The sequence below is a fragment of the Lepus europaeus genome, chromosome 1 (assembly GCF_033115175.1).
Source record: "Lepus europaeus isolate LE1 chromosome 1, mLepTim1.pri, whole genome shotgun sequence".
Taxonomy (NCBI): Eukaryota; Metazoa; Chordata; class Mammalia; order Lagomorpha; family Leporidae; genus Lepus; species Lepus europaeus.
Window position 1 is genome coordinate 31,341,999 of NC_084827.1, and position 13,465 is coordinate 31,355,463.

Genomic DNA, 13,465 nt, shown 5'->3' on the forward strand with positions numbered 1-13,465 from the left:
GAAAAGCAACACAATGGTTCTAAAGACCTGCACGAGTTCTTTCACAAAAGGGCCTTGGCACTGTGCAAATATCATTTAGCCTCCCGTGGCCCAGCACCTTCAGTTGCAAATCAGCGTGCTGACATTTGCCACCTTAATCAGGTGGACATTCTTCAAGGCATGGGAAGCTTCAAGAGGACCATGATTCTTTCTGGATGCCTGCTTGCACATGGAACTGGTCCGGTCTCATGCCATGGTGCTGTGACACTGAAAGGCTGAGCTGGGATGGAAACTTTATCTGAAGAGGAAATGGGCTCTGAGAGCAGATGGGAAAGGAGAGCAGTGAGGGAGCTGGGTTTGAGCATCAGAGGCTGCCACCCTTAACGGAGCCATTTTCTGCTTTTCACCCAGCTTTCTCTTGGTCATGGCTGCAATTAATTTTAACTAAGTTTCCTTCCTGCCTGACGTTGTTTCCTTGTCAGTATTACCTCCTTCCAGGGCACTGAGCTGCTTGTTCTGCAGGAGAGACCCCAGGCGGTCCAATTGATCTGAGTGCATAGTGGGCCGGGTGTTCTCGGTGTGCTGCTTCAAGGCATGCCCTGAGTTGCTTCCCTGGGTTACTTTAAATGATTTTTAAAATAATGAGTGAATGATCCAATGCCTAGTTACTAAGTTGCCCTAAGTGTGGGTGGTAACTTTGTATCTTAGGAAGCTGGGAATTTCTGAACCATCATTGGAGTGCTTTCTGTCTTTCCTACTGCCTGCTAGGAGTGCTTTATTCCAAAAGGTGGGAGGGGCACACTTGTTAGATAAAATCACATGAAGGTGTGATACTCTTACCTCCTGGATGTGTGAAGGCGGTATGAGAAGACAGTGAATAGAAACAATACACTTACCATTATGAGGAAATGCACAAGGTAGGAGGTGATTAATTGCCAGGTGAAGGAGTGGAGCAAACTCAGACAACTGAAGGGGCTGATGCTGGGATGAAGCAGATTAAGCCACTACTTACAATGCTGGCATCCCGTATGGGAGAACCAGGTCATGTCCTAGATGCTCTGCTTCAGATCCAGCTCCTTGCTAATGGGCCTGGGAAGGCCACGGAGGGTGGTCTGAGTGCTGGGTCCCTTGGGAGACCCAGATGGAGTTCCAGGCTCCTGGCTTCAGGCTGGCCCAACCCCAGCCATTGTGGCCATTTGGAGAGTGAACCAACATCTGGAAGGTCTCCGTTTCTCCCTCTCTGTTTCTGTTTCTGTGCCTTTCAAATAAATCAGTCTTTCTAAAAAGACCAAGTTGAAGAATAAGAGATAGCTAGAGTCTAGAAGGGCAACACAAAAGTGAGATTTGAGTGATACACTGAAGAAAGATAGGATTCAGGTGAATGAGCAGGGAAGAGATTTTAGAAGAGCACCATCAGATGCGTGTAAACCCATCCCAAAAGCTCTCTCCTCCGGGTAGAGAGAGGAATCAGAAGAAATAATCTCAAGACAAGAGGCAATTCTGGAAATTTGAAACTAACTTGAAAGCATGAGACACACACACTTCTCTACAAAAACCTTTACAGTTGCTGACTGTACATTTACTCTATGAGCCTAGAAAGCTGGATTTGTTTTCCTGTTAATGATATAGTCTTCAAAATTTAGTCTTCTCCTTAAAATTTCAAGATGAGTTTCATTGCTTTCCCTTATTTAGAGCCGTTATTCACCCCCATGGCATACGTCTTGCCTGCACAGAAGGCTCTAAATGCATTATTGATCATTAGCACATACTATTAAACTAGGAGAAAGTAATTGCTCTATCTTCGGAGGACAGAGGCAAAAATCAGTTTGTCTCAAGTTCTTCTCAAAGGCTTTTAGGCTCAGGGAATGACCTAAATTTTCTCAGTGCAGTAATCTAGCTATCCTGATGATACACAAAATCAGGACATCTGGAGGCTGGAGGAGATTTTAGCCATCACTTCCGCCAGTAGCCTCATTTTACTGATGAGAAACCTGTGAGTGCAGCAGATGAATTGGCTCATCCTTCTTTGCAGATTCTCCCCGACCCCTTCCTTGCTGCCTGTCCTTAACCTCATTTTCCTCTCACCCACCTTCCAGTCCAGCTGCTGCTCTCTGATGCTGTCCCACCCTCCCGTGTTAAACTCATTGCTCAAGGTTATCACAACCTACTGTATTTTAAACTGGAACAATGTTTTTTGTTTGTTTTTTGTTTTTTTGTTTGTTTTTTTCAGTTGGTGAGAAGAGCAAGAAAGTGTCCCACTTTGTGATTGGTCACCAGATTTTGAGACAGCAGCCCTGGTGTGACTGATGTCACACCAAAGATCTGAGGGCCATGGGGAAACTTGCTGTTAGCAGCTTTTGGTTCTGTTTTGTGTCTCCCTCCCTCTCTCCCCCTCCCTCCCTCTCTCTCCCCCTCTCTCCCCCCCCTCCTTTCCTCCCTCTTCCCCTCCTTCCCTCTCCCTCCCCCTCTCTCTCTAATAAACAAACATACACTAAATTAAAATACCTAATTTCTTGTATCCTAAAGATGGTGATGTATCTGTTTAATGAAAAGCGTCTGGATTAACTTAAGCTGCTGTGCTTGATTTTGAAAACTAGGCATTAAGAAGCCCTTTGACAGGGCAGGTATTTGACCTAACAGTTAAGGCACCCGTGTCCCACCTCAGTGCCTGAGTTTAAATCATCTCTGGCATCCGGCTCCAGCTTCCTGCTGGTACAGACCCCCGGAGGCAGCAGTGATGGCTTAGGTGATTGGGCTCCTGATAGCTATGTGGAGGATCTAGATTGAGTTCCTGGCTCCCAGGTGGCTTCAGCCCCAGCTAAGACCAATGTGGGCATTTTTTTAAAAGTTCTTTTCCAGGGGTATTGGACTTTTCCTGTGAAACATATCATGCAGAAGAGTGGCCTGCGGAGATAGAATCTGGCAAGTTTGGTTTCATGTGTTCTTAAGACGTATCTACTTATTTTCATTTAATGTGAAGGCAGAGACTGTCAAGCAGAGAGACAGATGGACAGATATCTTCCATCTGGTTTGCTCCTCAAATGTCCACCATAGGCAGGGTTGGGCAAGTCTGAAGTCAGGAGCTCAAAACTCCATTTGGCTCTCCTAGCCTGGCTGGCAGAGACCCAAGTACTGGAGCCATCATTCCCTGCCTCCTGGGGTGCCCATTAGCAGGAAGCTGAATCAGAAGCAGAGGAGCTGGTATTCAAACCAGGCACTCTGCTATGGGAGGTGGGGATCCCAATGGCCACTTAACTGCTATACTAAGTGTTCACCACTGGTTTTATGTTTTGGAGTTCCTTTATGTCATAAGAGCTGGATTTTTATTTTTTAATTGGGAAAAACACAGTAATAAAGCTTAGTCTGTGAATGTGTCATAATTTTGTTTATTTTCTGAAGGAGGTCATATTTTCAGTGCCCTGATGGAGACTCAATTTATTTTTTTTAATGAGTAGCAGTATTTTCATCTGTTCCATCCCCTATCTTTTGAAAATTAGATTAAGGTAATCCTTCATGAATATTACAAGATTTAGAACAATTCTTTCCCACTCTCAGACTTTGCTAATAATTTTTTTCTGCATCTAAGTACTTTTGTTCCATATGTACATTGGATAAAAATGTCACTTCGTATAAAACAAAAATGAAGTTTTATGTTGGGATTTTTGGTTCTGTTCTTTTTTTTTTTTTTTCTAAAACTACCAAAGTGCTTTGTATTTATTTATAAAACACCTGGGGTCTTAAGCATATTGCCTTGTACTTTCACCCTGTTTTGCCAGAATGGGGAATAGACACATCAGGTATTGGAGAATTAAAAACCATACTATTTTTACTAAGAAGACCAGCAATTTGTAGTATTTTAGTAGGGAAGTGGGAGGGAGAGTGCAAAGAGGAGAGAGATGGACAGAAAGACATTCTGTTTAAAATACTACAGCTAGACATTTGTTCTGGTGGTTAAGATACCCACAGTCTAAATTGGAGTACAGGAGTTTGATACTGGGCTCTGGCTCTTGACTCCAGCTTCCTGCTAATGTAGACCCTCCAGGCAGTGGTGATGGCTCAAGTGATTGGGTCCCTGCCATTCACATGGGAAACCTGTTGTCTTGACCCAACTCCCACCATTGTGGGCATTTCAGAAGCAAATGAGTAGATGGGAACTCTGTCTCTCAAAATAAATAAAAACTGAAAATATTATAGGACACTGTGATGGAATGTCTTTTTTTTCTTTTTTTTTAAGCATCCTGTGTGACATGATCTGTAGGTTAGCAAGTGGATTCTTTTTTCATTTGAATGATTTTTTTTCTTGTTGCTGTATAGAAGAGCTGGTTGAGGGTCACATGTTGTGATGCTGGTGATGATGGAAGCAGGGCAAGCTGTATGAATCAGAATCTTGGCAATGTCTTTCATAATTTATTAGTTTTTAAAAGAGAGTGCTTGTGAAGCTTGAGGGAAACAAGGACAATAAAATATACAATTAATTAAAATCTTTAGAGCAACCAGCAGCAGCATTAATAAAACATTACCCTCTAAAGTACGTAAGAATTGCAGCTTACTCTCCCATCTCAGTGGGAAAAACCAGGATGAAAGAGTCTGTCTTTCATCATCGTCAATAAACAGTTTATTGGACTTGGGCTGGTGGATTTTCAAAGAAATAGGCTCCTAGCCAACATCCCATTCCTCCTTACATGAGACATCTGGGTTAATAATAACAATCACCGGCCTTTATTTTGCACTTACTTCATTTATATGTTTTTGTTCAATCATCACAAGAAGTTTGCAAGGAAGGTGTTAGGATTTCCATTGTCCAGATGAGAAAACAGATTCAAATAAGCTGGAGAAATGTTTCTTAAAGTGTAGTCCTTGGGCCAGCAGTAGTGTTAGGAACTTGTCAGAAATAAACACTCACAGCCCCACCTCATCTTAGCAGGGCAGGATTTCTGGAGTCAAGAGACGGGCAGCAGTCTGTCTTTTGCCAGTGAGTCCAGGTGATTATTTTTTTTCAAGATGTATTTATTTATTTGAAAGGCAGTGTTGGTACGAGGGAGATCTTCATCTACCGGTTCATTCCCCAAATGGTCACAATGGCCATGGCTGGGCCAGGCTGAAGCCAGGAGCCAGGAGCTCCATCCTGGTCTCTTACATGGGTGGCAGGGGTCCAAGTACTTGGGCCATCTGCTGCTGCTTTGCTAGGGTCATTAGCAGGGGACTAGATTAGAAGCAGAGCAGTTTGGACTTGAACAAGTACTCCAATATAGGATGTAAGAGGGAGCCGGACTTGCTGTGCCACTATGCCAGTCTCCCACCTCTTTTGTTTATTTTTAAAGATTTGTTTCCAGGTAATTCTTATATATGCTGAAGTTGGAGCATATATAAGTTCTAAGGATTTACCTGAGAGTCTATGTGTTGGAAGCAGAGTCTGAAATCTGGGTTTTGGATTTTAGTATTCACAGTGGACATGGCTAATGTATCTTCCAAGCAGAGGCCTCCCAGAACTGCACACCCATTAGAACTGTTGGAGATTTTTCTTTTCTCCTTTTCCATCCTTAGCCTCTGCCTTTCAACTCACTATTCTCTCTAGCATATGTGCAAAAGAGAAGGAACTTAACAAGATTTCTTAATAAATGATTCTTCAGAGAGCCTCCTAAATGCTGTTTCCCATACTGTATCTCTTTCCAGACCTTTGGAACTCAAACGTCACCAGTGCTGGTGATGCCTTGTGAAAAGCCCTTGAAATCAGCCTTTGCTGTGTTTATTTTTGTGTCTGACAAGGAGAGCCTGGTGTTAGATATGTAAGCACTAAAGCAGTTCTTGCTGGCTGATGGATAGAAAGGTAGAATGGTGCCATCTTATTCTGAACTCACAGAGCACTGGGACTGTGCTGGTGTGCTGTGCAGACAAGGCACATGCCTTGGTTGTACTCATTGGTTCTGGTTTTACCATTTACTTTGATGGGAATGGGTACATTTGACTCCTCCGAGTTTTCTTAACTAAAAAACAGATGATGATGATGATGACGATATCATGTAAATTAAATTTTTTTGAGAATACTTTGGAATCTGTTGGGTGCTACACAAATGTAATGTTCTGGAATGCCCTGAAGAACAGCACCTGAAGTTGTCTGTACTGAGACACTGGGGGTGAGTTTCCCCTCCTCATGATGGTGACTTGGCTGGTCAAAGGGTTGGGGTATTGTGGAAGGAGCTGTAGGTTTGGACTCACTTGATCCCAGCCATGAGCCTGGGACCCCTCTCAGCCTTGTCTGTGAAATGGGTGTCAGAAGACCTAGTTGTAAAAGTGGTGAAGAGAGAGGTCGGTGGGATTTAAAGTAGTGAGATTGGATGTAGTCACCCAGGATGACAATGTAAAGAAGAGGGCAAGGTTTGGAGAGCTTTGGGTAAGGAATTGGGACCCTTGGGGCCCTGGCCTTGACGTCTCCTATTGGAGCTTCAGCTCTGACTCACTTACTCAGCCTCACTTACTCCAGCCTCAGGTCCCTGCCTAGCCCACCGTCTAGAGTTTCAGGCAGCTGCAGAGTCATTGAGTAAGAAAGTGCTTTGAGAACATGTAGCAAGAGTGCCAGACCAGGTGTGCATGGGTGCGTGTGAGTGTGTGCACGCATGGGTGATGGTGGGGGGTGGGGAGGGAGCGTGGTGGAAGGAAAAGCACGTTTGGTCTGAGGGACAGCTGTCATTTGACTCTGCAGATTGTGCCCCATGGAAATCTGAATCCGGGGTTACCCAGTCATCTGACTTTTGAAGACAAGCCAGGACTTTGAATTTTTTTGGTGACATCTTTAGAGTTTCCTAATGCTGCCTAAATGGGGATGGGTTGGGGGGAGAGAAAGAAACATTTTGTGGCCCAAGTACCACACATCTGTGGGCCAGATCTGTAGGCTGTTGGCTGATGGCCTCTGCTGCCGAGTGTTCTGTAAACATGACCTGTTATTATTGGAGGTCCTGAAATTTATTAATAACCTCCCAGAAGGAACTCCTCCATGTTCTCTCAGCTCCCCTAGAAACTTCTCAACATCTGCCAGGCCTGTTTTGATGCAGGCTCCAGGGATTCTGCATCTGTGTAATTTGGAGAGGTTGTGAGTGCAGGTGTGCAGGCCTCCTGGGAAGGAGATGTGGGAGACTGGCTTTGGGTTCTCACTTCTCTGCCCAGAGAGAGTGTGGTGGTCTGCTGTTGATCAGACTCAAGTGCCTCTTGGATGCGTGGAGCTACGGAGAGGAAAATGCTTTATTGACTGCCTTTAGGCTGCGTGTATCTTCCTGAGAAATTAATTTTTCATTGCCTTTTTAAAAAATTTGTGTTACAGAAAAAGGAGTTTGACGTGGACACCCTGAGTAAGTCAGAGCTGCGGATGCTTCTCAGCGTGATGGAAGGGGAGCTGGAGGCCAGAGACCTTGTCATTGAGGCCCTGCGGGTAAGAGAGCTCCAGGCCAGGTCTCGCTGTTGCCTGGTTCTCGCTTTTCAAATAGCTGGTGGCAAAGCTTCCTTAATTTTTGAATCAAATGGACTTAAAGGCTTCTGTAAAGCCAACAGGTGCCTCCCATGCCAGTCACCAACCTGTCATCCTATAAGCCCTAAAGTTTGATGGCAATTGAGATGATGGAGAAAAAGTATGCTGTTTCACATGGGAAACTGGAGAAATTGGCTGTCTGAGTTTAGAAGTCCTAGCCTCATGCTTATTTGGTTAAAGATGTATTTCATAAAATTGGTAATTTGGCATCCTATGTGTATATGAGGACAGAAAGGAAAAGTTGAAAGAATCCGCTAGAAAGAATATTGTGGATAATAGATCTTTTTCCTTCCTATACATCACAAATGATTTGTTTTTGTTTTGTTTTCAGAGATTCATAAGATTAACAAGTATATGTTTATATGTGTGTCTTCAAATGGTGTTATTTTGTCTAACTGGAGAAGAATACTTAAATGCCTCAGTAAAGTTTTGTTTCTGAAAAAAAAAATGTTGATTAAATTTTCTTTGGTGGAATTACTATTATTTATTTAAAAGGGAGAGAGACAGACCTTCCATCCTCTAGTTCACTCCCCAAATGGCTGAAAAAGCCAGGGCTGAACCAGGCTGAAACCAGGGGCCGTGGGACTGAGTCTCCCACGTGCCTTCCAGGATAAGCGTTAGCAGGAAGCTGGACCAGAAGCAGAGTAGCTGAAATCCAAACCAGGCACCCAGATGTGAGATGTAGGCATTCCAAGTGCTAGTTTAAGCTACTACACCAAATGCCCACTCTTGAGTTAACTTTCTTGATAGTTTTCTAAGAGGTGATTCAGAACTGGCATTGTTCTGGGATATGGATCAGCTTAAGTTTGTGTATGTTGATTCTTTTATAGTTGATTGTATGTAGTCAGGTGTTTCCTGGCATTTGGCCATTCGACCAAGAGTTATGTTTATTATATGTAAAGTATGGGTTTCTCTAATTTCACCAGGGAGTATTTGCTCAAATTTTGTCTTATGGAGTTTATTTTAATACCTGAAAACCTGCAAAATGTTAACCAACTGTTGCCTGTGTCAGGATCTTGTATGGCAGAGAAAGGAGGTAATAATGATAGACACAGTGGAGAAGGTGGATGTGGGGAAGGGAAGGTAGTTCCTGAAATCATATACGGTCCATGAAGTTGGCACAGTGTAGTGAGGACAATTGCCTCAGAACAATGGGAGTGTAGTTATCCCCCCTGCAATGCAGTGCTGAGTAAGAGGTGCTGCTTTTTGAATGGGAAGTTCTGCTACATCGACATTTGCCCTGCCTGGTTCTGAGAGCTGTTCCTCCCATTCCACATCGGGATCAGTTGCATTGAATTGCCAGTGCATATCTTCTTGAATGAGCTTTCTGGGAGAAATGCAGGGATAATCGTTTATCACTACAAGGGGTGACCCTCAGCTGAAGGACAGACCAAGGGCAGAGTCCTCTATTGAGGACAGTAGCATAGCCCGCTGGGACCAATGAATGAAAGGCCCCAGCCCGATTGTTCTGCTAACCTATGAGAGAAGTCAGGTCAGCATTGTGAAATTCCCCACCACTCACAGGAATGTTTGAGTAATTATTGCAGTCTGTTGTCTATGTGTCGCTTTAGAAACCAGGTGCACTTCTCTGTTTGGTTTAATTGTGGTACCTTAACATGTTAAGAGTGGAAGTCAAGGCTTGCTGATTATCTGGACTTGTAATGTGAACGTTTTTCAAAGAATCAAGGAGTGTTCCAATTATGAGGAAGTTACATATTGTAGGTCAGTGGTCTGCATCGGTCAGATCAAGGGTGTCCTTTTCACTACATACTCCTTACTGGGCTGGCGCTGTGGCATAGCAGGAAAAGCCACCGCCTGCAATGCCGGCCTCCATTGTGGGCACTGGTTCATGTCCCATCTGCTCCACTTTAAATCCAGCTGCCTGCTAATGGCCTGGGAAAAGCAGCAGCAGATGTCCAAAGTGCTTGGGCCCCTGTATCCAAGATGAAGTTCCTGCCTCCTGGCTTTGGCCTGGCCCAGCCCTGGGCCATTGCAGCTATCTGGAGAGTAAACCAGCAGATGGAAGATCTCTCCCTCTCTGTAACCCTGACTTTCAAATAAAGAAACACATCTTTTAAAATAATTATCCCATTTACTATCTTACAGTGAAATTCATGGATAACCATGCACAAGAAGGTGCCTCAAAAAGTTCATGGAAAAATGGAATTGAAGGATAAGCTTATTTTGGTGCTAATTTTTTAAAATTTATGTATATGAGAGGGTCTTCAAAAAGTTTATGAAAACTGTATTGTAAAAAATGCATAACTTAAACTTTTTTTTGCATCAAAAATAAGGTTTTCTTCTTAAGATTTATTTGTTTGAAAGGCAGAGTAATGGAGAGACACAGACAGAAATTGTCCATCCTCTGGTTTACACCCCAAATGTCCACAGCAGACCAGGCTGGGCCATACTGAAGCCAGGAACCAGGAATTCCATCTGGGACTCCCTTGTTGGTGGAACGGCCCAAATACTCTGTGCCTTCCCAGGTACAAAGCTGGATCAGAAGCCAAATAGCCAGGACTCAAACCATGTACTGCACTATGGAATGTGGGCATTTCAAACTGCTGCTTACCCTGCTGCACTACAGCACCCACTCCATGCTTCTCTTTTAGTTGCGTGTTACAAATGTATTAACAACACATTGCTGCAATGTTATATGATAACAGGTAAATAATTCATAATGTATTTTTTAAGATTTGCTGCTTTTATGTATATGAAAGGCAGCAGAGTGGCTGGTTTGAGTCCCAGCTTCACTTCCAAGTCCAGCATCCTGCTGAAGTGTCCCTGTGAGGCAGTGAATCATGGCTTAAGTTCTTGGGTCCCTGGTACCTCTGTAAGAAGCCTGTATTAGGTTCCTACTTCTTGGCTTTGGCCTGGTGCAGCTCCAGTTGTTGTGGGTATTTGAGAAGTGACCCAGCGGATGGAAGCTTGCTCTGTTTCTCTATCTTTCAAATAAATGAAAATAAATAAATACTTGTTTTTGCAAAAGGAAAACTTCCAGTAAAACATATAAATAAAAATATAGGTAGGTGTTGTGGTGCAGCAGGTTAAGCCACCATTTAAAAGTATAAAAATTGTATGGTATTGTCACAGTATTTGAGACATCAATTTTTATTGAGGGGAAAATTATATTTTTAAAAAGCAGTATTAATGAAGAATCTGAATTGCATAGCTGCTTAACTGAAATAACTTGATCTGATGAGAAATTGTTGCTTAATAATTTCTCCCCTCATTCACACAAAGTAGGAGTAAATTACTAAATATGAGGAGTACTAAAAACTTAATGGGAAATACATTCTTTTGGTTACATTTTTCCCTGAACTTGAAGTATCCTCATGTGTATATTAAAATTAAATCCCAAGAAAAATACTTCAGAGTTTAATAGAGAATGTGTTCTAGGAGAAGCAGGTATGTTTTCTGAAAGCCAAAGTGGACATAGAGCTTTTGAATTAACTTCAACTGAATTTTCAAAATTCCTTTTCATAGTATATCCAAAAATTGGCTGTTGGAGTCTACTTAGTCTGTACAGCATTCACACTTTCATCCCTTTTCCCCTTGCTACTAATATTCTCATTGGCATGTTAGTCAAATGGAGACAGGGCTAGATAATGGCAATGATTTAATTATAACATTTTTAAAGCCAAAATTATGTGTCTTAGCTTACAATCTGCAGGACCCAGCCTGCTGTCATAGAAATGAGTTTGTATAAGAACTGTATCCATAAAACAATGGATTCCTTTGGCATTTATCTGGAGACTTATTCTGTGACTTCTTTTCTCCCTTAGATTTTTGAAATAACAATGGGGTGGTATGTTTTAGGAATGTGTATTTTCAAGATAGACAGAAATCTTCAACCTCTGGTTTACTCCCCAAATACATACAACATACAACAGCTGGGGCTCAGCCAGGCTGAAGCCAAGCATCTGGAACTGCATCTGTGCCTCCCAATTGTTGGAGCCCCCCTCACATCCTCCTAGGGTATGCTTTACTAGGAAGTTGGAATTGGGAGTGGTGTCAGGGCTTGAAGTCAGGTACCCTGGTATGGATATGGGTGTTCCAAGAGATGTGTTAACTGCTACAACAAATACCCACTCTGAGAATTTACTGCATCAAAGACTTGACAATTCTTCCTCTGACCTTAATGTATAGAGTGATTGTACAGTCCATTATTATTTGCAGTGAAAATTTGAAATTAGCCAGTTTAACATTTCTCAGATAGAATCATTTATAGCACTAGAGACATAGGGATCTATAAACGAAGAATTGCCTTGTACAAGTAGCTGTAACAGAAACTCAAACATAATAGATTAAATAAGTTTCTTTCTCAAGCAGCATTTTGCAACTGAGGCAACCCAACTGGAGAGGCAGCACGGTGCCGCGTGACCATTCAACAACCCAGGTCACTTTGGTTTTCTTTCCTTAGGGAATTAGCTAGCCTCATCTGTACGGCCAAAGCTAAATCAATACCAGCACCACATGCTAGGGACGGCTAAGGGGGATGGAGAAGAAATGAAAGGCAGATGTACACGGGAGGCAGTGTACAAAGGTGCAGTGGTGAGAACTCCCATGCGCACGCTACACTCTCGCATTACTGTTAAAGAAGGATTTGGGCTTTGTAAGACTTTAATAACCTGCCAAGATTTTTTTAAAAAGTACGTTATCTTGGTTTAAGGTTATCTTGTATCCTGATGAATGTTAAGATACACCTTTCCCTCTCCCCTCAATAAGTAATTGTGGAGTACCTACTATAGGCCTAAAAATAAAGCTTGAGGTGTGTATGTGCAAGTGGAGCTACATTATGCCACATTGTCAGTTTAGACAATTCCCTATCTTGACTTTTTATGCTTAAAGTGAGGTGTTCTGAGTGGTGTCATTTGGGCCTGAGTTGTACTTTTCTCAGACGGTGACTTGCTGTGCTGAGTTTGCTTTGGTGATCTTCTTTATCAAAAACTTCACATGTTCACTGGCTTCCAAATCGAATGATTTTGCTTCAAAGCAGGTTTACTCAATCTCAGCACTGTTGATATTAGGGACTAGATATTTTGTGTTTGATACCAGTGACTTCCAGTTGTTGACAACCCACAGTGCTCTCGGGAGTCAAATTGCCCACTCTTGGGAAACATTGCTTAAAAGAATTCTGCTCAAGCAAATGTGACTTTTAAAACTCTATTGTCCTAAATGCAAGAAACCTAAATTATTGCTTCAAGTGCATTACATAATGAAACAGTGATTTTTCTTGTAAAATGCTCATCCCTTAACATACAAATTAATTGGAAAATGCCCATTTTAAAAAAGTTTTATTTATTTGAAAGTTATAATAAATGAGAAGGAAAGAGAGAGAGAATATGAATGTGAATGTTGACATCCATTCATCCACTCAAATGCATGCAGCAAACAGGGCTAGGCCAGGCTGAAGCCAAGAGCCAAGACCTTCATCCAGGTCTCATATGTGGCTCTCAGGAACTCTGCTGTTGCCTATCAAATGTGATAGTGCCAATACACATACTCCTGAAAATGCCCATTTAAACAGATTTCATGACCCTTTCTAAATGTACAATATATATTATGTCAGTATTTAAATTTGCATCACAGGGCAAGCTTTTGGTGCAAGGGTTGAGATGTTTCTTGAGGGGCAGCATTGTAGTACAGTAGATTAAGCTACCACCTGAAATGTGGGCATCCCATATCAAGTGCCAGTTTGTCTCTGCTGCTCTATTTCTGATCCAGCTTCCTTCTTACATGCCTGGAAAGCAGAAGAAAAAACCCAAGAGAATGGGCCCTGGCCACCTACATGGGAAACCCAGGTGGGGTTCCAGGCTCCTGGATTTGGCATGGCCCAGGTTGTTGCAGCCATATGGGGAGTGAACCAGCAGATGGAAGACCTTACACACTCTCTGTCTCTATCTTTCTTTCCCTGTCACTCTGCCTTTCAAATAACTGCTGAAAAAAAATGCCAGCATCCCATAT

The 13,465-nt window shown here is 42.6% G+C and overlaps 1 protein-coding gene across 1 annotated transcript in view; it reads left to right on the forward strand.

Annotated features, from left to right (window-relative positions):
- Positions 1-13,465, forward strand: part of CTTNBP2 (cortactin binding protein 2) — a 185,674-nt gene that overhangs the window by 5,243 nt on the left and 166,966 nt on the right. The window contains exon 2 of the mRNA XM_062207328.1: positions 7,295-7,402. Within this exon, the coding sequence (XP_062063312.1) occupies positions 7,295-7,402 (108 nt within the window). The remainder of the gene's footprint in view (positions 1-7,294; positions 7,403-13,465) is intronic.